Source organism: Tenrec ecaudatus, chromosome 11, assembly GCF_050624435.1.
Source record: "Tenrec ecaudatus isolate mTenEca1 chromosome 11, mTenEca1.hap1, whole genome shotgun sequence".
Classification (NCBI taxonomy): domain Eukaryota; kingdom Metazoa; phylum Chordata; class Mammalia; order Afrosoricida; family Tenrecidae; genus Tenrec; species Tenrec ecaudatus.
In genome coordinates, this window is record NC_134540.1 from 83,671,298 (window position 1) to 83,692,188 (window position 20,891).

General features: G+C 40.7%; 1 protein-coding gene across 1 annotated transcript in view; it reads left to right on the forward strand.

Moving 5' to 3' along the window:
• Nucleotides 1-3,063: 3,063 nt before the first annotated feature.
• Nucleotides 3,064-20,891, forward strand: part of CCDC138 (coiled-coil domain containing 138) — a 90,696-nt gene continuing 72,868 nt past the window's right edge. Inside the window, exons 1-9 of the mRNA XM_075563362.1 lie at nucleotides 3,064-3,234; nucleotides 5,112-5,166; nucleotides 6,954-7,074; nucleotides 9,790-9,914; nucleotides 11,150-11,334; nucleotides 13,465-13,623; nucleotides 16,362-16,481; nucleotides 19,240-19,317; nucleotides 20,236-20,343. Coding sequence (XP_075419477.1) covers nucleotides 3,142-3,234; nucleotides 5,112-5,166; nucleotides 6,954-7,074; nucleotides 9,790-9,914; nucleotides 11,150-11,334; nucleotides 13,465-13,623; nucleotides 16,362-16,481; nucleotides 19,240-19,317; nucleotides 20,236-20,343 — 1,044 coding nt within the window. The 5' untranslated portion in view covers nucleotides 3,064-3,141. The remainder of the gene's footprint in view (nucleotides 3,235-5,111; nucleotides 5,167-6,953; nucleotides 7,075-9,789; nucleotides 9,915-11,149; nucleotides 11,335-13,464; nucleotides 13,624-16,361; nucleotides 16,482-19,239; nucleotides 19,318-20,235; nucleotides 20,344-20,891) is intronic.

Below are 20,891 nucleotides of genomic sequence, written 5' to 3' on the forward strand. Positions count from 1 at the left end.
TTTCAGGTGTACCTGTGTTTATGTACTCCTGACCTTTGTATTAAAAGTGGAATACTAATCTTGTTAAAAGCAATAGACCACCTCAATCTATTGAAGAATATGATATATGCAATTTTATTTTAATTCCTTTTAAGATATTTGGACTTCCTGCATGGATATATTTAACCTTTTGAATAAAGGGACCATAACTTAGATTTTTATTTTTAAGTTTTTTAAGATTTGAAATATATTTGGTAATCTTAGCTGTTTGTGTGCTCACTTGTGCAGAGACGCTTTTATGAATGGGTAGAGCCACAGAAGCTAGAGACCTAACCAAAGTGCTCTTCTACAGTCTTGCACCTCCTGTATAGTTAGAAGTTAACTTTTACGTAGGATACCTTTTCTTGAAATGATACGTAGCTTCCTGTGCCTGTTGAGAGGCAGTAATTTTTACATTTTAAGCAAGTTGATGATTTCCTTTTGAGTTTTTGTTTTATTTTATAACTCTTCTGTCATCTGTCTCTACTACCTCAGAAACTGCAGCTTAGTTCTGATGATAAGAACTTGAGTTTTTTTTCCATGAAGTTATTGTGATAAAGTATGAATATTTTTAAAAGGTCTATATCGTGTTGTTTGGGTAAAGATTTGCTTTATTACTAGATTGTTGCAGTACCTTTTCTGGTGAATTTTGTAGCAGAAATAAAGTAACTTGATAACAGCCATGACATTTAAAAAATTCATTACTTGTGCATTTAGTTGTCTGTTCACCATTTCTAGTACCAGCCATAAGGGAGGGCAATTAAAGATCACTAAACTTAAAAAAAAAAATCCGCCACGTAATTTCTAGAGCTCCTAAGGAAGTGACTCTTTGTCAGGTCTGCTTTATAATGAAAAATCTATTCAGAAATGGCTGGAATGCCTATTCACTCAGCGTGGACCTTCAGAGAACCCATGTAGAGCACAATGTTTTGCATAAAATAAATTTCCAGGTTACAAAGATCCAACCTGTGTTAATGTAAATCTTGCTTCGTTTTCAATCACCTTCACTTCATGCACACGCAACTTTTAGTCACTGACAAGTTTGGCCCCTTTTTTGCACCAATCTCCACTGCCGGAAAGTCCTTTGTGGCTTCGCCTATGGACAGACTAGGACTGCTCCATAGGGTTCATCCCTAAGGACTAAATCGTCCTGGGAGCAGATAGCCGCATTGCTCTCTCACTAAGCTGCTGACTTGCTAAAGGTGAGCAGCCCAGCGCTTCACCCACTGTGCCGCCAGGGCGACTGCTCACACTCACCCACCGCCACCAAGTTGATTCCAGCTCAGGTTGTCAGATGCCATCTAACAACCAACCCTCTGGCCTCAGTACAGAACTGCCTAGTCTTTGAGCATGCTCACAAGTGTAATGTTGGAGCCTAGTCATGAGTGGCTGCAACGCAGCTTCTCTTTGTCACTGCCCCTTTACCAAACACGTTCTTTTCCAAGGACTCACCTGAATCGTGCAAAGTATGTCAGACCAAATCTCATGCTTGCTTGCTTAGGAGCTTTCTGGCTGTGCTACTTTCAAGACACATCTGTTCTTTAGGCAGAACATGGTCCTTTCAGTATTCTCTGCTATCAACAATTCGTAGGAACCCTGGCTATGGTTTCTGAAACTAATTTTCCACAGGAGCAAACTTAGTTTCTCCTGAGGAGCCAATGGTGGGTTTGAAGCACCAGCCTTGCCTAATGCTAAGCCATGTACCACTTGAATTCCCTTTTTGCACTACCACCAAACTTACCCCCAGTGAATTGACTTCAACTCATAGCTATCCTAAAGGAGAAAGTAGCATTGCCTTGCTAGGTTTCCAAGGCTGAAAATCTTTACTGGAGCAGAAAACCTCACGTTTTTTCCCAGTGGAAGAGCTGGTGGTTTTGCAAACCTATTGTACTACAATTAAGGCTAAGCAACTATGTGCACCTAGCACATACCTGATGCACTTGTGTTGATTCCCACCCAAGTAACCCTTTTTAGGATTTCTAAGACTTAGTGGTCACAGGATGGCTCTGGTAGTTCCAACTTACCTACAAGTTCAATTGAGAGAGACACTTGGGAACTGATTTTGTTTGTAACAAGGGGATTGGCCCCGACTGTGTAAAGTGACTGCCTTGGCTTCTCAGTATAGTAGCCGCACTTAGCAGGAAGGGGATTCATGCTCCATTGAAGAAGTGGGTGGCCTAGAGCAGTCACCTGTGCTGCCACCAAATGAAATTACCTACTCATTAAACTCAACTCACTGCCATCACGTTGTTTTCCCATTTTATACTGTAACGGTTATAGCCACCCTAGAGGGCAGGGTAGAACAGCCCCCAGGGGTTTCTGAGACTACCTTTACTGAAGTACAAAGCCTCATCTTTCCCTGGGAGCAGCTGCTGGTTTGGAACCTTTGCATTTAGCAGCGCAATGTATAATCCATTGTCACCGAGGCAAATGCCTCCAAAAGAGCTAAACACCCCGACATCGAATCATTACTGACACATAGCAACTGTAGGACAAGGTAGACTTGCCCCTGTGGGTTCCCGAGACTGCAGAGCAACAGTATGGGGATAGAAAGCTTTTATTCTGTGGTTTCAAACTGCTGACCACTGCAGCACTAGGTCTCAGCCATTTTACATACGGTTTTCGAGGCTAAAGTTTTACAGGAGCAGACAGCCTTAGCTGTCTCTAAAGCAGCTTGTGAGTTTGAACCACTGACTTTATGGTTAGCAGCCCAACAGTTATCTGACAGTTCTATTCTGTTCCTTCCCTGGGGATCGTCACATAGACATTTTGTTACACTTAAGGAATGGATTCTGTTATTTCTATAACTTCGTTACTGAACCCAAGTGATAAGTACTTTAAAACTCAGCTGGCTTTTGTTCTCATCAAAATAGACTGCACACTTGTTTCTAAGTGATGCTCCAGCCATCTGTGTGGTCCAATGCCAAGTTCCAGGTTCTGTCTCAAGTTCCCTGCGCGGCCAGGTGCGAGAGGGGGAGGAGCCTTGCGAGGACCGAGACGAGCTGCGTCATGACGTAGCCCGCTCTCCGGGCCCCGCCCCCCGCCGCCCGCCGCCCGTCGCCCGTCGCCCCGTCGCGGGCTTAAACGCTCTTCCCTTGGAGACGGCCGCGATCGCCTGGAGCCATGGAGCCGAGGGTGGTGAAGCCCCCAGGTCAAGATCTCCAAGTGGAACGTCTCAAAAGCCTCTACGGACTCGGGGGCAGCTGCCCGGAAGAGGTGAGGCCCCTGCTGCGGGGGAGGCTGCGCGGGTACGCTTCCGGGCCACCTGGAGACGCGCCCCGAGAGTCGGCCGACTCGCCCCGCCTGGCGTCCTGCCGGTGCGTCCCGTCCCCAGGTTGTGCGGTTCCGGGGAGCCGAGCCCGGCTGCTTTCAGCGGGTAGAGCTCCGCTCGCCGGGGGCGGCTGAAAGCGCCGAGGAAGAGCTGTCGGCTTTCTCAACGGGGGGGCAGCTCGCCGCCCCCCAGAACCGCCCTCCTACGCACCCCGCACAGTCTTACTTTGAAGAAACCAACGCGGGACCCCACCACCCGGCGTGCCGCATGAATGCCCTCGGCGGGCCGCAGTTGGAGGACCCCCGCGAGTGAAACTAATGCTGCCGGGGAAGAGAAATTTGTCGCCAAGGGTTTATGAATGTCTAAGCTTGGCTGATGGCGGTCTCTTAGGAGCTTAAGTCAGAAAGAATTGTACAGGGGGAAAATGAGGAGCTGATGCCAGGGGCTCAGGTGCAGAGCAAATGTTTTGAGAATCATGAGGGCAATGAATGCACGGATGTGCTTTACACAACTGATGTATGCATGGACTATGATACAAGTTGTATGCGCCCCCTAATAAAACAATTAAACAATAATTGTACAAAAACCATAGAGATCTTTATTAAACAGAAACGTCCAAATGCGAAGCAATTTTTTCTCATCCCTAGATCCATACACGTTTGAAGGCGGTGCTTCCCGGGAGTCGGAATCCACTGGGAGGCAGCCAGAATGTGGTCCCTTCCCCCAAGCATTCTGTGCATTTAGGTGTACAACGTAGCAAAACGGGAGTTTTGCTCTTTCGAAGTATTCTTTGAGTTTGGGGAACCAGAACATGCGAAGGGGTCAGATCAGGGCTGTGTTGCGGAGGAGCTAAAGTTTCCCGAGGAAATTCTCCTGGCACAGCCGTCAAAGAACGAGCGGGTGCAGTGTTGAGACCTAAAAAACGCCTCGAAGAACTACCGGTCTTCTTTCCCATGGCAGTTTTCCATTTTCTTACAATTTCTTCATAATTGGCCTATGTGATCGCCCTGTGTTCTTTGAGGAAATCTTATCAAAATGGTCCTTTTGGAATCCCACCCCACAAACAGTCTTCACAACCTGAGCTGCCTCTCTGCACCGAGTTAAACTGGCCTGCAGATTCCCTCTGGAAAGCACTGTTTGGATGGGCACCATGATGAGACTCAGACCTAACTCACTGCCATGGAGCCAACGCTGATGCATAGTGACCCCTGCCCCCTGTGGGCTTCTGAGACTAACGGTTAACAGAAGTAGAAAGCCCAGTCTTTCTTCCAGGCAGCTGCTGGTGGTTTCAACCCGCTAACCGTGCTGATAGCATTCCGTTACCACTGCACGAACAGGGCTCCTCTGTGCAGCCATGGTATCTGCCCCTTGTTTTTCTGAATTATTTGGGGTGATTTGCAGGTACTGTGCCTCTTTGCCCCTGTATACAAGGGGGCTTAAAAAAGTTCGTGGAAACCAAATGGTGCCAGGCTATCAGAAAGAATAGCATCTGGGAATTAAAGGCTGTCTTAAAACAAACAGGGTTTCAACCCAGCCCACATGGAAGAAAAACACCAAGCCTCTGTGATCCAAAGATTGTAAATAAACTCCAAATTGAAAGAGAGAACTGTATTAGAGCTTAAATTGTGAACTTGATTCTGGTTTTCCCGTTATTAGGATCTTAACTTTGATCATTTGGTTAAGATTGTGTCCACCAGGCTTTTCTATGTTAACTTTATAAATTGATTTCCTTTGTAATGAATGTATAATTTGTAGGGAACTGTTTTGAGAGTGTAAATGTGTTTTTCTCACACAAATTAAGTATGACTGTTTTTCTCTTTAGTATGATTTTTCAACTTCTGAGCAAGCTAAAAGTAAGAGATCTCTAACCTACACAGGTAAGGCAATAGAGAATTTTGTATATTTGGGGGTGTTAACAAATTTAAATTGAGAGAAAATAAAATAAAAGATAAAAGTAATGTGTTCGGTAACATGTGGTATTAAACTTTTTTCAGTTGGTTAATAAATCAGTTGTACCAAAATTATTTTTTTTGTCAGGGGAGGTAAATGTGTTAATATCTTAAAAAGTCAAGTGACTAATTTAAATGTTTTTATTATAGTATTTCTTCTTTGAAGAAGTTAAAAACTAAACAAAGTATATTGGGTAAGGAGAACTAATTGCTGGTTTTCAAGGGATAAACTTACTCAAATTACCGGGGTAGTAATTATTGCTGTGAAGAAGGAATTGATAAATAAATGTGCTGAGTAAATCTACAAAGACAGTAAATGGATAAATAACTTCCTAGGGGCAGGGAAGGCTGAGGGCAAATGGGGAACTCACAACAAGGAGTGCAAGAAAGAAGGCAGTGTTCTAAAATAGATTGTGCTGATAATTTTATTGAGTTGCTGATAACTATTGAATTATGTGCTATGTGAATTATATGTCAAAACATTACTTTTAAACTGTGTTTGGATAAGATGCTACCGTGCAATTGAATGAGTAGGACAGCATGTGCTGACTTGTTGCTAAGTGTTTGTATTCAATTAATTGAAGATTTTGGAAATATGAGGAGGCTTCAAAAGTTTGTGGAAAAATTCCATTCTCTTGTAGATTCTTAAGTGAACTTTGTGAAGCCACCTTGTTTGTCTAAAATACAAGCAACTGAGCCTACTACCATCCAGTCAGTTCTTACTCATAGCGACCCCATTGGGCAGAATGCCCTCTCATAGAGCGCCCAGCGCCCCCAGGGCTCCTTAGCTGTGTTCATATGTGTTAACCGTTAACCTGGTGATGCAGTTACGAATTTTAGACTACAGCTTAGTAAATATACTCATTGAGCTTTGGACAATTATGGCAGAACACGTAGTTAGCATCTTAAAAGTTCATCACATGGTTGATTAGAGAATATTTTTTCTTTTTTCCCCCTCAAGTGTGTAATCATTTTGAAATGTGAAATGTAAGTCATTTGCTGATGTCTTCTCTGGGGGGCTACACTAGCTAATTGAATCAGCAAATCTGTTTTCAGTTCAAGTGATTGTCTGAGATAAGCATTCTTCTGAAGTAGTCCTGAAGTACAATAACATTTTTTTAGATGTTCCTGAGTCTTCAAGATACCTTGAAATTGTGGTTTAGTAATGAAATATGCCATAGTATTTTCACACTACAAAACATTATTTAAAAAGTGTCCCTTGTTACATTTCTGAGGAGTAAAGATGTATTAGAGACTAAGAAATACTTTTTCAGTGTATGCACTCTTCTCTAATACATCTTTTATTTGGTGAATTTATATAAAGACTGTGAGTTTACTAAACAAATATTTGAGGACTTGCAAGGTCTAACGTGATTAGATGGGAAAAGCTGTCTTGTGAGTTTTAGTCTTCCCACTGCTAGCTAGCTCCATTACTTGGAAAAATGTACATACCCTTCCTGATCCTTAGGCTCTGGACCTAGACATTCAGCTTGCTTACTCCACAGGGTTGTTGCTGGGATCAATTAAGGTAAGTGGTGAAAAAGCATATGTTAATCAGTAAAGTGCTATAGAAATTTGAGGTTTGCTGTCCATTTTCTGTAAGTCTGCAGTCTAGTAGGGGGACACATCGATCATTATGTTGTGCTATCTTTTGAGCCTAAGATTTGGTCTGAGATTGTGATCTGGGCATGTCAGGCTTTTCTTGTTGTTCACAGATGACGTGGATGTGTACTCATCTGAAGATAACCTTGACGCATCATCCAGATTTTGCTCTGAAACAGGAAAGCCTTTTTCAACTCCCCGTTGCCATTCATTCACACCCTTAAACATGAATTGGTAAAGTAGCCTTGAATTCTTTCTGTTGTCCCTTAATATCTCAAGACAAAAAACAAAACTGAGCAAGGAAAAGGGGCACATTGTCTACGTGCACGCTTTTCCCTAAAAGGAGTAAAAGGCTATAGTAAGAGTTTGTTAGTCCTGCATGTTTCATTCAGTGTCTACTGTGTGTGGAGGGGCCTTAAAGAGAGGTTGAAGCCTTCTCATAATTTAGACAGCTGAGAGCTTGAAGAGAGGGTCTGTGGAGATGCAAAGTACAGGAGAAGAGCTGTGTAACACGGTCCTGGCTGTGAGCAGTTGGCATTGCCGTCCAGGAAATACTTACTTTGGTGACACCAATATAAAACAGTGGAAGCTAAGAAGAAATGAAAGTCTAAATTGAATTTCAAAATCGAATTTTATTAATTGTCCAAAATATGTCAGAAACAATAGATCAGTCTATAAGGTGAGCATCAGTACTGGGAAGAACTACCCCATAGAATAATCAACGACTTGATATCAAAAGGCGAGGAAGCTCAGATGGCAGGAAGCATTAGGAAAGGCAAGGGATGGAGATGGGAAGCACAGGGTAGATGTGGGATGAGTAATGTGACGTGGGGAATGCAATCAATGACACGAAACAAATTGTGCGTGAATTGTGTAATGGAGAATGGATTTGCTGTGTAAACCTTCACCCAATTCATGACAAAGTGTTTTTTTAAAATGCGACAGGAGGAAAATGCTGTGGGAAATAAGGTCCAGGCACCTCCATAGACCCTCTTCTGTCTACCAACTGCCTGAAATGTGAGACTGCTTCAGAAAGTTCATGGGAATACTCCATTTATATATATGGTTTTATATATGTTTTTTTTTTTACAAAACATTTCTGTTACATTTGAGATGTATATATGCATACACACTCATGGCATCTCATATCTATACATATATATCCAAACAAAATAAAATATCTAGAGTAATTCAGAAGGAAAATATGTTATCATGCCGAAAATATCTGTAAGGCGCTCTGATAGCACAGTGGTTAAACACTTAGGTGCTAACCAAAAGATTGGCAATTGAATCCATCATCCAATAGATAGGGGAAAGGAAATATTCCATCGCTATATGGTTTTATCTATATGGTTCTACCTTTTTTTCCATAGCATTTTCGTTCTGTCACATGAGATGCACATATGCATACACACATGGGCATCTCATATACATATGTATACATATATGCACACACATGTATACACACGTATACATACAGCCAAACAAAATGCAATACCTAGAGTAATTCAGAAGGAAAATATATTACCATGCCTAAAATATCTGTAAGGAGCTCTGATAGCACAGTGGTTAAACACTTAGGTGCTAATTGAAAGGTTGGCAATTGAATTCACCATCTAATAGATAGGGGAAAGCTGTGGCGGTCTTCTTGGTAAAGATTTAGCCTTGGAAATCCCATGGGTCAGTTCTACTCCGTCCTCTAGGGTGCTATGAGTCAGATGGACCTGCTGGCAATAGGCAAAGTCCTGGTATTTGATATTGTAGAGCATGAATTTTTTTCATAATTGCTTCATTCTCTACTTAAGTGAATTAATTCATGTAAAGCACTTAGACCAGTGCTGGGCATATGTAGTATTCGAATGTTATTTATAAGAATTATTATTATCGTTACTGCTACTGCTTTATTTGAGAATCACAAAATCTAGTTTGATCTAGAGTCAAGCTTTATCCATGAGGTAGATGGATGTATTTGGGTGTCATTTTGGACTAAGGTGCCCTTCGTGCCATTAGCATTGTCCTCTGTGGGTTTTGGACTGTAATCTTTATTGTGGCTGATCGCCAGCTCTTTCCCTAGAGCATCTCGGTGGGTTTGAACCAACCGCCTTTCTGTTAGCCACCAAACAGTTAACTGTTTGCACGAACAAAGTGAAAATTGCTCTTTGTAATTGTAAAATTATGGGTCTGATTATCTTTTTTTACCTAAGAGTTTTAGACTCTTGCTGTAATAAGTAATTGAGGGACAATTTCAAGTTAATATGAAGGTGGCTATGGTCTGTAAGTGTTTTTATATCAGCGGAAAGTTTCCCCACAATTTGTAGTTAAAGATCATTTACTCTTGAACTGTTCTGTCTAGTTGCCACAGGTGAAATGAGGCTATTCCATACTGTAAACCAGCCTGAAAAGTGATGTGTGACAAGTATAAAATAGACCCTTTGAAGACCTCCGTGCATAGAAGGATATGAAATATTCTAATAACTACTAAGATTGATGACTGGGTGACATGGTAACCTTTCAGATATACTGAGTTGTTGCTAGGTGCCCTCGAATCATTCCATTTATTACTAAAATAACATGTGTTTCTTTGAATGATTTTAACCTGGCTATTAGAAAGTGCTAAATCACATAAGTGATCTCCGTTGGATTTCTTTGGCCAGCACTGCTGTGGGCATTTCAGTTGTGAGATCATCTCTGTGGAGGGACGTCCTAGAGTCATGCGTTACCTGCTACTGGTTAGTTTGCCTCTTAGCTGCTTCAATCCTCTGGGCTTCAGTTTCTGTAGAAAAGACAGAAGATGCTTGTGGCGGTCGTCAGGATCACTGCTGCCCGCCCACTTCCAGGATGTGCAGCTCGCTCATCTTTAATCTTCCTGTCAGTACTGGAAAGGCAGTTTGTCTTCTTCAAATGCTATAGAAAACGTCCAGATTGCTGTGATGGAATTTTTTTTTAAAGCCTAGATGATGAACTGGATTCTTTTCATGAGTTGAAGCAACGGGAAACAGAAGAGTTATTTGAGAGTAAACATAGAGTTAGTGCCTCCAAAATAACCAACCAGTCCTTTAAAGAAATAGATAAAGGTAAAAGAAACATTTATTTCAGAAGAATCATTGGAAATACTAACCGTGTCAAGTAAAGGGCATGCAATGTCTTCGGTACTAACAACTCTGGTTCTGAGGAACTTCTATACTTCTGTGTGCTGGGTTTTCTTAACCCAAGGGTTGTTTGTGTGCGTGGGCTTGTTGGGTAGGTGGGAATGAATCTACAATGGCAAGCAGAGCCTGACAGTGTCTTTCCCTTTAAGGACTGGAGTCCAGATACACAATATAGTCCAGGGTCTCACAAGGTGGGAAGTATAATAAAGAGACTTCTTCCCCAAAGACAGGGCTCCCAGGAGATCAATGCAAATTAATACCATTGTGAGATAGCCTTTCATCCTCCTGGTATTCGTAGAAAACAAGTTGTGACAGTACAGTGTTGATAAGGATACGAATCAACAGGAATTCTCATTCCCTGATGTTGAGCGATAAATAATATTTTGGAAATATTTTTAGAAATTAATATTGAAATCAAATTAGCATTATCAGTAAAGCCAAATCTGCACACATATCCTCTTGATCCAGCCATTTGGCTACTAGTTAGATAAGCTAGGGAGACTTGAATGCGTGTACCAGGGACTGTGTATCACACTGTGCAGCATCCTGAAAGCCAGCACATTATCCACTCAGTGGAATGCTTGTATATATTTATAATTAAAGCTACAGAGATGTGTGCACCCAGGATATTTATATCCCATGGATTAGTTAAAAAAATTCTTTAAAGCAGAAGTTTACAGACCTAAAAATTAATTGGGTTATGTAATTATACAGAATTTAGAGATAAAATGAAAGTAGATAATTTTTTACAGATAAGTGCGTAAGTGGTAAAACTAAAATAAGCAATAGTCAACAATGACCCACCGTATTCTAGTAGAGATTAATTTGCTTAGGAGAGAGGGAATGTTATTAAGAATTTCTGAGGTAAGGTAATATTCTACTTCGTGGCCTGTTTAGCTCCTACATGGATGTTTTCATGTAATTTATCTTGAAATAATTTCAGACTTAAAAGTTGCAAAAAGGGAACAGTGAATTCCTTTATGGGATTCTCCCAGATGTGCTGTGTCAATATTTAGCTACATTTGCTTTATCCTTTTTCTCTGTATATAATACTTTTAGCTTTTTAGCAATATGGCAGTGCATGTATAAAACATTGATTACTGTTTAAGAATTTTAAAACTATAAGTTTGTAAAATTTACACTTACAATTTTGTTACCAGTTGCCCAGCCAGCTAATGTGACCTTAAATTCAAGAAGCCGGAATGAATGCCGCAGTGACACAAATGAATCTCCTTTGCAGCATGTCAGGTATCCAATACCGAAAGCGAAAAACAAGCAGAGTTTACTGCCACAGCATGTCAATCAGATATATGATGAATTATTACAGATCCATCACAAGCTGCAGGTAAAGCCTAAATACGGAATTGGGATTTCAGAAGTCTGTGTTTCAATAGCTAGCATTTCTAAAATTCGATTATAAAGTATTTCATTTTTAATTATTTTATATATGTGAGACAAGGCAAAGTCAGGAGAGAGCTAACTTAATTTATGGGGGTTACTGAAGGGTGAAATGTAGTGGCTGAGAGAAAAATATAAACAGTGATGTTTTTATGTGTAGTGCATATTTTTGATTTCAGGCTGTTGTTCTTGAATTTTCCGTTTATTTCCATCCTCACACAAGAGGTTAAAAAATGCTAGTGAAGTAGGCTTCTAGATTCGTTATTTTAAATGACTGTATGTAAGAAATTCCCTTGTCAGTTCTTACCAACATTCAACTCCGGACATTGGCCCTCAGTGGGTTCTTGCATTTATCAGGCACCCACTAGGTGGGAGTCTAAACTATAACTCACTGCTGCTGTTCAGTCAGTTAAGACTCAGAGTTCCAAGTAGGCAGAGTGGACCTGCTCCTTAGGGTTTCACATAGTGCAAGTCTTTATTGGAATAGACAGCCTTCTGTTTCTCCCTCAGAGCGACTGGTGGGTTAGATCCTACTGCCCTTGGGGTTAGCAGTTCAACATCGATCGCATTATGCAATCAGGGCTAGTATGTGTAATTCCCAGCTTATGTAGGACATTCTTGCTGGAGGCACATACCCATGAAATAGCTAAATATATGTTTCAACCTGTGCTTCACATTGTCAAAGTAATAATTTAGATTTCACCGTAACATTTCAGACAGATAGTATTTTGACCTCTTCCCCTTTTGCTAACCAGAATATTGGAACTTCAAGCACCTCCGGGGAAAGCACTGGAGATCTACCTCTGATAAAATCAGCCAGTGCAAAATCCCGTGGCGCACAGTTCTACTGTGTCACATGTGGGGTTGTCATGGGTTGACATCAACTCAGTGCCAACTAGATGCCTTTTCTTTTAAGAGGAAGCAGCACCTGCAAAAGGCCATGAGAAGCCATGAGCAGAGGGGAAGGTGGAAAACTGAGAGAATGGTGTCATGGAAGCCAGTGAATGAGAGTACTTTGTTGGAACACGACAACCGTATAAAATGCTGCGCATAGACTCAGCAAATTAAGGGCTGAAAGCGAACTTTAGTCATTGTAGTGACAGCAAGCAACTGCACCTGGCTTAGGAGTTGCTTAGTCATGTCATTAGCATGATGAGGGCTGATGCCCAATCAGAGCGAACTGAGGGTGCCTGGGAAGTGGGGAGAGGGCCCGGCAAGCGGAGGCAGTGTTGAAAGAAGTTCGCTGGTAAAGGGAAGGGGACAAGTGAGTGGATGGGATCAGAGAAGCGGAACATTAGAGGGCGCATCAACCAAGCAGTGTCCAAAGGAGACGAAGGGAAGAAGGCTGGCCCACCTTTGGGGTGAGAGGGAAGGAGGAGTGTAATGTGGACCACCTTGTGGAGAGAAGGTCTGTGTTTCCGTCTGCTGTCTGCTTTTCCTTTAGGAAAGTTAGTCTCGGTCATGCTCAGAGGATGGTGTGGGAAGTGATGTTTCCAGAATGAGTAGAGAGCAGAGAAGATGTGAAGCAGACAGGAGAGTGTGGGAGAGAGAGGTCTGACCATGAAACTATAGAAGGGCTTCTGGACCGGATTGAGGACTCCCTAGGGGTTGGAGACCAGTGAATGTACAATCCTGCTTCCCATCATGGCGCCATTTTCTCTAGTGGTATTTACCAGTGGAGGGTGGGGCCCGGAGAGGTGGGTCAGTGACTGCTCCTGGACTGAGGTTTCCAAGCCTACGTAATGGAGGATAAGTTTATTGAGTGGAGCATGTTGGCAACATAGCGGACATGACTTGGAAGTGGAGCATGGACAGAGACTTCTGTAGAGTTCTGTTGCATTTTTGAGCCTGGGTTCTCAAATCAACATGGCGAAGTGTCACTGTAACAGCAAGGTAGAACTCCTGTGCAGGCTCTCTTGCTGCACTAGTCCGGCTCCTACTGCCGTCCACATTTCACTTAGGTGCTCATGCACTCTGACTGCCAGTGAACTAGGCCTTAGTCCTCGTCACAAAGAATGTAATTTGCAGCATTTGTGAATGTATTGTTTTAAAACACATAAATCTGGTCTTTTGATAGTGTGAAACTGCAGCGCAACAGGAATTTGCTGAAGAACTTAAAAAAAGAGAACATTTTTTAGCTGAGCGGGAGCAACTGCTTCTGAGACATGAAATTGCCTTGAGTAAAATTAAAGGTGTTGAGGAAGAGGTCCGCACCAGGTTTCAGATTATAAAGGAGGTAACTGGAGCACCGGGCTTGAGAGTTGTGTAATTTCTCTTTTTCCTTTTACATTTACTGGTTGTTAACATTTTGTCATTTTTGCTGTAGTCTCCCTCCATTTATTTTCCCGAATCATTTGAAAGTAGATTGCACATTGTTATGCATCACCCCTAAACATTTCATGTATTGCATAAGCTCAGGAAAACATTTTCCAAACACAATTATTATGTCAATAAATAACACCATTGTTATATCAAGAAGTTAATGTTAATTAACTAATATAATGAATTATCTAGTCCACCTTCCCTTTCCTAGTTGGTTCAGTGAATGTCTTTTATTTATTTTTTTGTTTTATTTTCTAATGTAGGAGCTAGTTAAGAGTTACATATTATATTTGGTTGATAATGTTTATTTCTCATATATATGAGCATATATATAAGCATATATATATACACACACACACACACACACACATATATATATATATATATATATATATATATATAATGTTGTTGTTGTTCCAATTTTGTCCTCTCTTCTTGACTCATGTAGAGTCTTTGTTTCTTGTCTCTGAGATTTTCCTCTCCTCTCTCCGCCTTTTCCTCCCCTTCCTTCAGTTGAATAATTTCTGTTGGTCCGTCTGTAAGCTTACTTTTCCTTCTTTAATGTTTCATGGATTCCATCTAGTCAGTTTTTGGTTTTGATGTCTCTAAGTTCTAAAGTTAAATTTGCAGTAATATATGTAAAAATTTTGGGGGAGAAAACTTTTATGAGAATTTCTGGTTTTTCACTTATTTACATTTACCTTTGGTGCACAGTTAAAATAGCTAAAAACCCACGGCCATTGAGTAAGTTTTGATTAGAACTGCTCCGTGGGGTCGCTGAGACTGCAGATTTATAGGAGTGGAGAGCCTCATCTCGCTCCCATGACGCTCACCCCACAGCAACAGCAGGGCCTCTTCTTCCAGAAACAGGTTTCGAAACTCTTTATCTGATCATTCCAGCACCTTCGCAATTGGGTAATTGGGGTCTGAATCACGACCGACATGATTACAGTGGGCCGATTTTTGGTTTTGATCTCTCGATTGCCTTTTTCCCAGTATTCAGTAACATGTTCCTGGTGCTTTTTATCCAAACATTTTGGATTGTGATTTAGGCTTTTTGAGTATTCTGTAGCATTGTTTATGGATTCTGTTATCAGTGTCTGGAAAATATTTGTATTTACTTATAATTTAAAGCTGTAAGGTCACTTAGGTTTAAACCAAAAGTTATTTCTCACCATCTTTGGGCAAGAGATTCCTCTAGATTCCATCAGTCTAGTTGGCTTGGTCTTTTTTACAAACTTGAGTTTTGTTCAACATTTTTCTCTTACCTTAACCAGGAGCATCTACTGTATTTCTGGCCAGGGCGGTTTGTGGTTCATGACTTGTAATTTTAGTCACCTTAGTATACACTGATGGAGCCCTTGTTGCCGGGTGGTTATGCATTGAGCTGTGTCGGGCACCATTTATTTCCTCTGGTTTGGTGTGTGTTTAGATGTATACAAATTAGGACAACTGAGTATTTAAACTACGTTTATGAATAACTACATCTGTGACTACATTTAAAGTTATTGCATAGCAAGAGAATTCCATAAAACTTCTCCCCCCAGTTATTGATTTTTTTGGACAGAATTAAAGACATCGATTACAATTCCATGTTTCTTCATCTTGGTCTTCAGCTTGATTTCTCTTGGATTTGTGTGTTACTATTCCTATTAAGTAGAAAGATCGCTGTGTTATTTTAGTGGTATTTATGTGTTTTTAGGAAGTAGAAAATAACTTTATTTTCTTGATTTCCTATAGAAACTTGCTGATTTCAATATATTATACACAAACAGTAAAAGGTTCAAGAAACTATAAGTATTCACATTTTAATTCTGAAATCCCATTTAAATGTAATTGGAAGAGAAATGTATTTGATTCGTTTTATGAAACCTATTAAAAAAGTTAAATAGTTGAGGGATAAGAGACATGTTAGTTTGTAAGTAAAATTATTTTGATATAAAACACATACATTTTATAGCCATTTATAAGACTAAGAAATTAGTTTGCTCTATTTAAAATTTCTTTTAACTTTCTCAAGGGTAATTTACACCTTGCATTTTAATTTCTGACACATCCTTCGTTGAGCATTCTATGATGTCCAACAGGAAACTTTTCAATGCTTTTCTATGGGTGGATATGGACTCGTTGCTTTTTAATTTGTATGATAAACATATTTTAATAGGTATTTTATTAGTAGTTTTAATATTATTGTTGATGTGGTATACTAGCAATTTTTATAAATTATTTATGGTTTTAGTCACCTTGTGATACACTGAAAGTGCTGGTGGTGGAGTGGTTACGCATTGAGCTGTGGCCCCCTAGATCCCTGGTTCAAAACCACCAACCGCTATGTGTGTGTGTGGGGGGGTGTAGGATAAGATGTAACTTTCTCCTCCAGTAAAGAGGTACAGTTTTGGAAACTCACAGGGGCAGTTCTACCCTGTCCTACATGGCCGCTATGTGTTGGCATTGGCTTGATGGCAGTGAGTTTGGTTTTAGTTTTTGGATTATACACTGACTTGTCCTCTGAATGTAGTGTATGACATTTATATACTCTGATTAAAGTTTGTGGGAGTTAGGGAATTCCATTTTTAATTAGATTATGTTAATAGCATTAGTAGTGTGAAATCATTACCTAATTTTCAGATTAGACTTTATTTCTCTACCTAGCAACATGAAGCAGAAGTTGAACACTTAACTGAAGCTCTCAAGGAAAAGATTAAGGAAAGCAAGAGGCTGAAATCATCTTTTGATTCATTGAAAGAATTGAATGATAGCTTAAAGAAACAGGTAACATTTTAATATATCTTAATATGTATTATTAGACACTTTTGGAACCGTTTTATAGTTAACAAAGTTTAAGTTACGGTTGATCAAATGTGGTGAAGAAAGCTGATGGTGCTTGGCTATTACAAGATACAGCATCTGGGGTGTTAAAGTCTTGAAGTTAAACAAACGGCCATCTAGCAGGAAGCAACAAAGCCCATGTGGAAGAAGCACACCAACCCTTATGATCATGAGGTGTCGATGGTATCAAGTATTAGGCATCAGAAGACCCAAAACAAACAACAATTTCGATACGAACAAGGAGGGTCGGAATGGAGACCCAAAGCCATCTGTAGCCAATTGGACATCCCATCACAGAAGGGTCAAAAAGAAGGGACGAGCACTGATGAACAAAAGAACTATCCTCTAGTTCTCTAAATGCTTCCTACCCCCACCCACTATCATGACCCATTCTACCTTACAAATCTCGGTAGACCAGAGCATGTACGCTGGTACAGGTAAGAGCTCTCGACACACAGAACCCAGGACAGATAAACCCCTCAGGACCAATAAGGAGAGGGTAGGGGGAGAAAGGAGGAGCCAATCACAATGATTGATGTACAACCCACCCTCCCCCCAAGGGGACAAACAATAGAAACATGGGTGAAGGGAGACAGCAGGTGGTGTAAAATATGAAAATAAAATAATGTATAAATTTTCAAGTGTTCACAAGGGTAGAGGGTGGGAGAGGGGAGGATAAAAGAGCTGATCTCAAAGGCTCAGGTAGAAAAATGTTTTGGAAACAGATGATGGCAACATATGGACAAATGTGCTTGAAACAGTTGGTGTATGGTTAGTAAAAAGAGCTGTAAAAGTCCCCAATAACATGATTTATTAAAAAGAAAAAAGAACTCACTGCTGTGGAGCTGACTGTGACTCATAGTGACCCTAGAGCCCAGAGTGGACGTCTGTGTGGGTTTCTCAGACTGCACATGTTTATGTGAATAGAAGGCCTCATCTTCTTCTCGATTACTGGCTGTTGGGTTCAAACTGCTGACCTTGTGGTTTGCAGCCCAGCTTTTAACCCACTGTGTCACCGGGGTAGTGAGTTGGTTTGGTTTGTGCAGGAGTGCTGGTGGTGCAGCTGGGGACGTGCTGAGCTGCTACGGGAAGGATTTTCGGTTTGAACCTACCAGCTTTTCCATGACAGAAGATTCACCATTGTGCTTCCACAAAGATTGACAGCCTTGGAAGTCATTTGGGGCCTCGGGGGCGGGGTTCCTGCTCTGCTCTGCAGGGCTGCTTTGAATCAACTTGATGGCAGTGCCAGGTTTGGGTAATAACTAATGGGATCCTGTGATATGCAGTGACTCAGCTGTTGCCACTCACCTGCCAGTCGCTCTACAGGAGTCCGTTTGCATCCCTAGAGAGTCCCAGTCCCTGGGGCAGAATGTCTTGTTTGGTGGAGTGGAAGCTGTGAAAACGAGGAAGCCCTTCCACCAAATGCATCAGCACAGTGGCTGCAGCTCTGGGCTCAGACACAAGAACGATTGTGAGGAGGGCGCAGGGCCGGGCTGTGATTTGGTCTGTTGTACTTTGGGTCGCTATGAGTCAGAGCTGACTTGAGGGCATCTAACAACAGCATCAACAATGTTGCTTTCTAGTCCATTCGCACTCATAGCTCCCAAGGAGCAGCTCTGTCCATCCGAGCGGGAGCTGACTTGGTGGCAGTGGGTCTGCTTTTGGTGTTAGGGCTCATTAATCAGTCTTTGTTTCCCTTGACATTTCTACTCAGTGACTACCTGGTTGGCAGTGATAACCTGATTTCTCTGTCTGTCTGATTATTTGACTTTATGGATTTATGCCCTCTCATAACTGTGACCTTCATGTACTCTTTTTCTGGAAACCTGATTTACCCCTGGAGAAATGGCATTTTCCCCTAAGTCTCCACCCAGCCCTCTTGATAAGGCTTTCTTGAATTGCTGGCATATGTAGACTGTTGTTCATGTCCACCTCTCAGGTGTCTGGAAAGATTTTTCATGTGTGTGGTGGTTGGGTTGGATACATAAATTAAGTAATTGAAGTTACTCATTATATTCAGAAGTCAAGTGTTTAAAATGGTTATCTTTCAACTCATTATTTCATAAATTTTTTGAAGTCCCTTGTTTGTCAGATATCTGAAAGCAATGATAGAGAAAGTTTTTAGCAGGACCGTTGTGCAATAAACCAAAATAAATTGTATTTCAGTCAAGAATTAAATTGGAAATGCTAATTTGTCAAAAGATAATATGTTGGTCAGAGTGGCTGTTGCCCTTCTGGGTAATGGTGACCTTACACGGTCCTCAAGAATCACAGACCATGAGCTCCTTGGGAATAAATCTAGAGAGGGCTGTAGGAAGTATCTACGTAGACTGAAAACTATAAAGAATTGTTAAAGAAAACAGAAGTTAATTGAAGGAACCCTGTTGGCACTCTGGGGTAAGTATTGCCGTACTAACACCGAACGCTGAGGTTCACACCCACCAGCACCCCGCAGGAGAAGGGTTTGTCCGCTCCTGTAAAGAGTCACAGCTTTGGAAACAACGCCGCCCTCTAGGGTCAGGGAGAATCAAAAGGACACCCTGGCAGTGGGTTGGGTTGCACACTTGAATCATGTGTGCTTCCTCCGTTTGCCCTGTCGTGCTGTTGAGCTGTGCAGGCCGGATGAGATGGTGGATTGTTTGAGAAACCTTCAGCATGATTTGCAGATATGCATTAAAGTATGTACCTTTTCCTCCTGTAGTTAAATGGAGTGAGTGAAGAAAACAGGAAGATGGAGATGCAGGCTAAAAGAGTTCAAGCGCGTTTGGATAATTTACAGGTAAGTTTACTCTCTATTTTATTTCTCAGCCTGTAAATCTTAAAAGTAATTTTTTTAATGAATTAGATGAGATCTTACATTTCAGATAATCGTTTCATATTAAATGATTTAAATAACTTATTAAGCCTCCCAGTAGGTTTCCCTTTCTCTCAACCTTTTCCCCCTTCTCCCTCTTGTAGGAGATGATCTTCCCCTTACTGGCACTAACGCTTGCTTACCTCTTCCTTTCCCTTCTCTTCCCGCCCCTCCCACAAAGTCTGATTCTTTTGGCATGAAAGAACCTTTATCCTGATTGTTTTTCTTTATGACAATGGACTCATACAATATTTGTCTTTTGGGATTTGACTAACTTCACTCAGCATAATGTCCTCCAAATCCATGGGTGTCATGAGGTGTTTATAGTTTAATTTTAGTGTTTAGCAATACATACAACATTGGGTGTATGTGCCAAAGTTCCATTTACTCATTCTTCCACTGATGGGCATTAAAGTTGATTCTTTATTCTTGCAGTAATAAAATAGTGCGGTGATTAACATGCATATGCATATGTCTGTTTATGCTGTCTCTTATTTCTTTTAAGTTATATACCAAGGAATGGGATTTAAAGTACTGGATCGTAAAGTATTAGTATTCCCCATTGTTTGAGGAAGCCCGCTCTCACTTTCCACAATGGATGTGTCTTTTTACAGGTCCATCCACAGTGTATCGGGGTTCCTATCTCTCTGCACCTTCTCTAGCATTAAAAAAATTTGTTTTATCAGTGCTGGTGTGAGATGGTATGTTGTTATTTTGATGGGCTTCTCTTGAATATTTGCTTACCATTTTATTGAGATACCAGTGACTTTTAAAATGGTTGCATTTCAGACTTGTTCCCTAAAAAGAAATCATCCTTTCATTACTGGATATGCTCTTTTGCAGAGGAAGTATGAGTTTATGACAATACAGAAATTGAAGGGAAGCTCTCACTCTTTTCATGAGATGAAAAGTTTAAAACAAGAAAAAATACCACTCTCAAAAACTTCCAAGGTATGGTACGATTTAAACTTTCTTAAATGGAGAAACAGGAGATTTTTCTCTTGTTCTTTAATCTTTTTTTTCCATTTAATTATGAAAAGAGTTATAACAGTCTGTTATAGAGAAATATCTGTATAATATTTCAAATATAAATTTATTTGCAAAAGCAGCATATTTACCCAAAGTCATTTCATTAAAGATGAGAACTTTTAAAAAAAAGCAGCATATTTAAACAGTACTTAAGGCATATTAACAGTGACAAAATACAACTTAAGGGTCGCAACTTCTGTTGCTCAGTATGTTTTGAGGTTTCACAAACTTTGAATGTGATTTTCTTACACCAAAGACTACATTCCATCCATGAATGGATTTCATTTTCCTATTCTCTTTAGAATTTTTTTAAAAATGAGGCTAAAAATATCACACAAAGTAGAACAAGACACAGATCCTTAAGTGTGTAGTTTGGTTAGTTTTGACAGACTTGAACACTCATGTAAGCTACATCCTATCAAGATGGAGAATGTTTCTGTTATGCTAAAAAGGTCCCCTGGGCCCCTTTC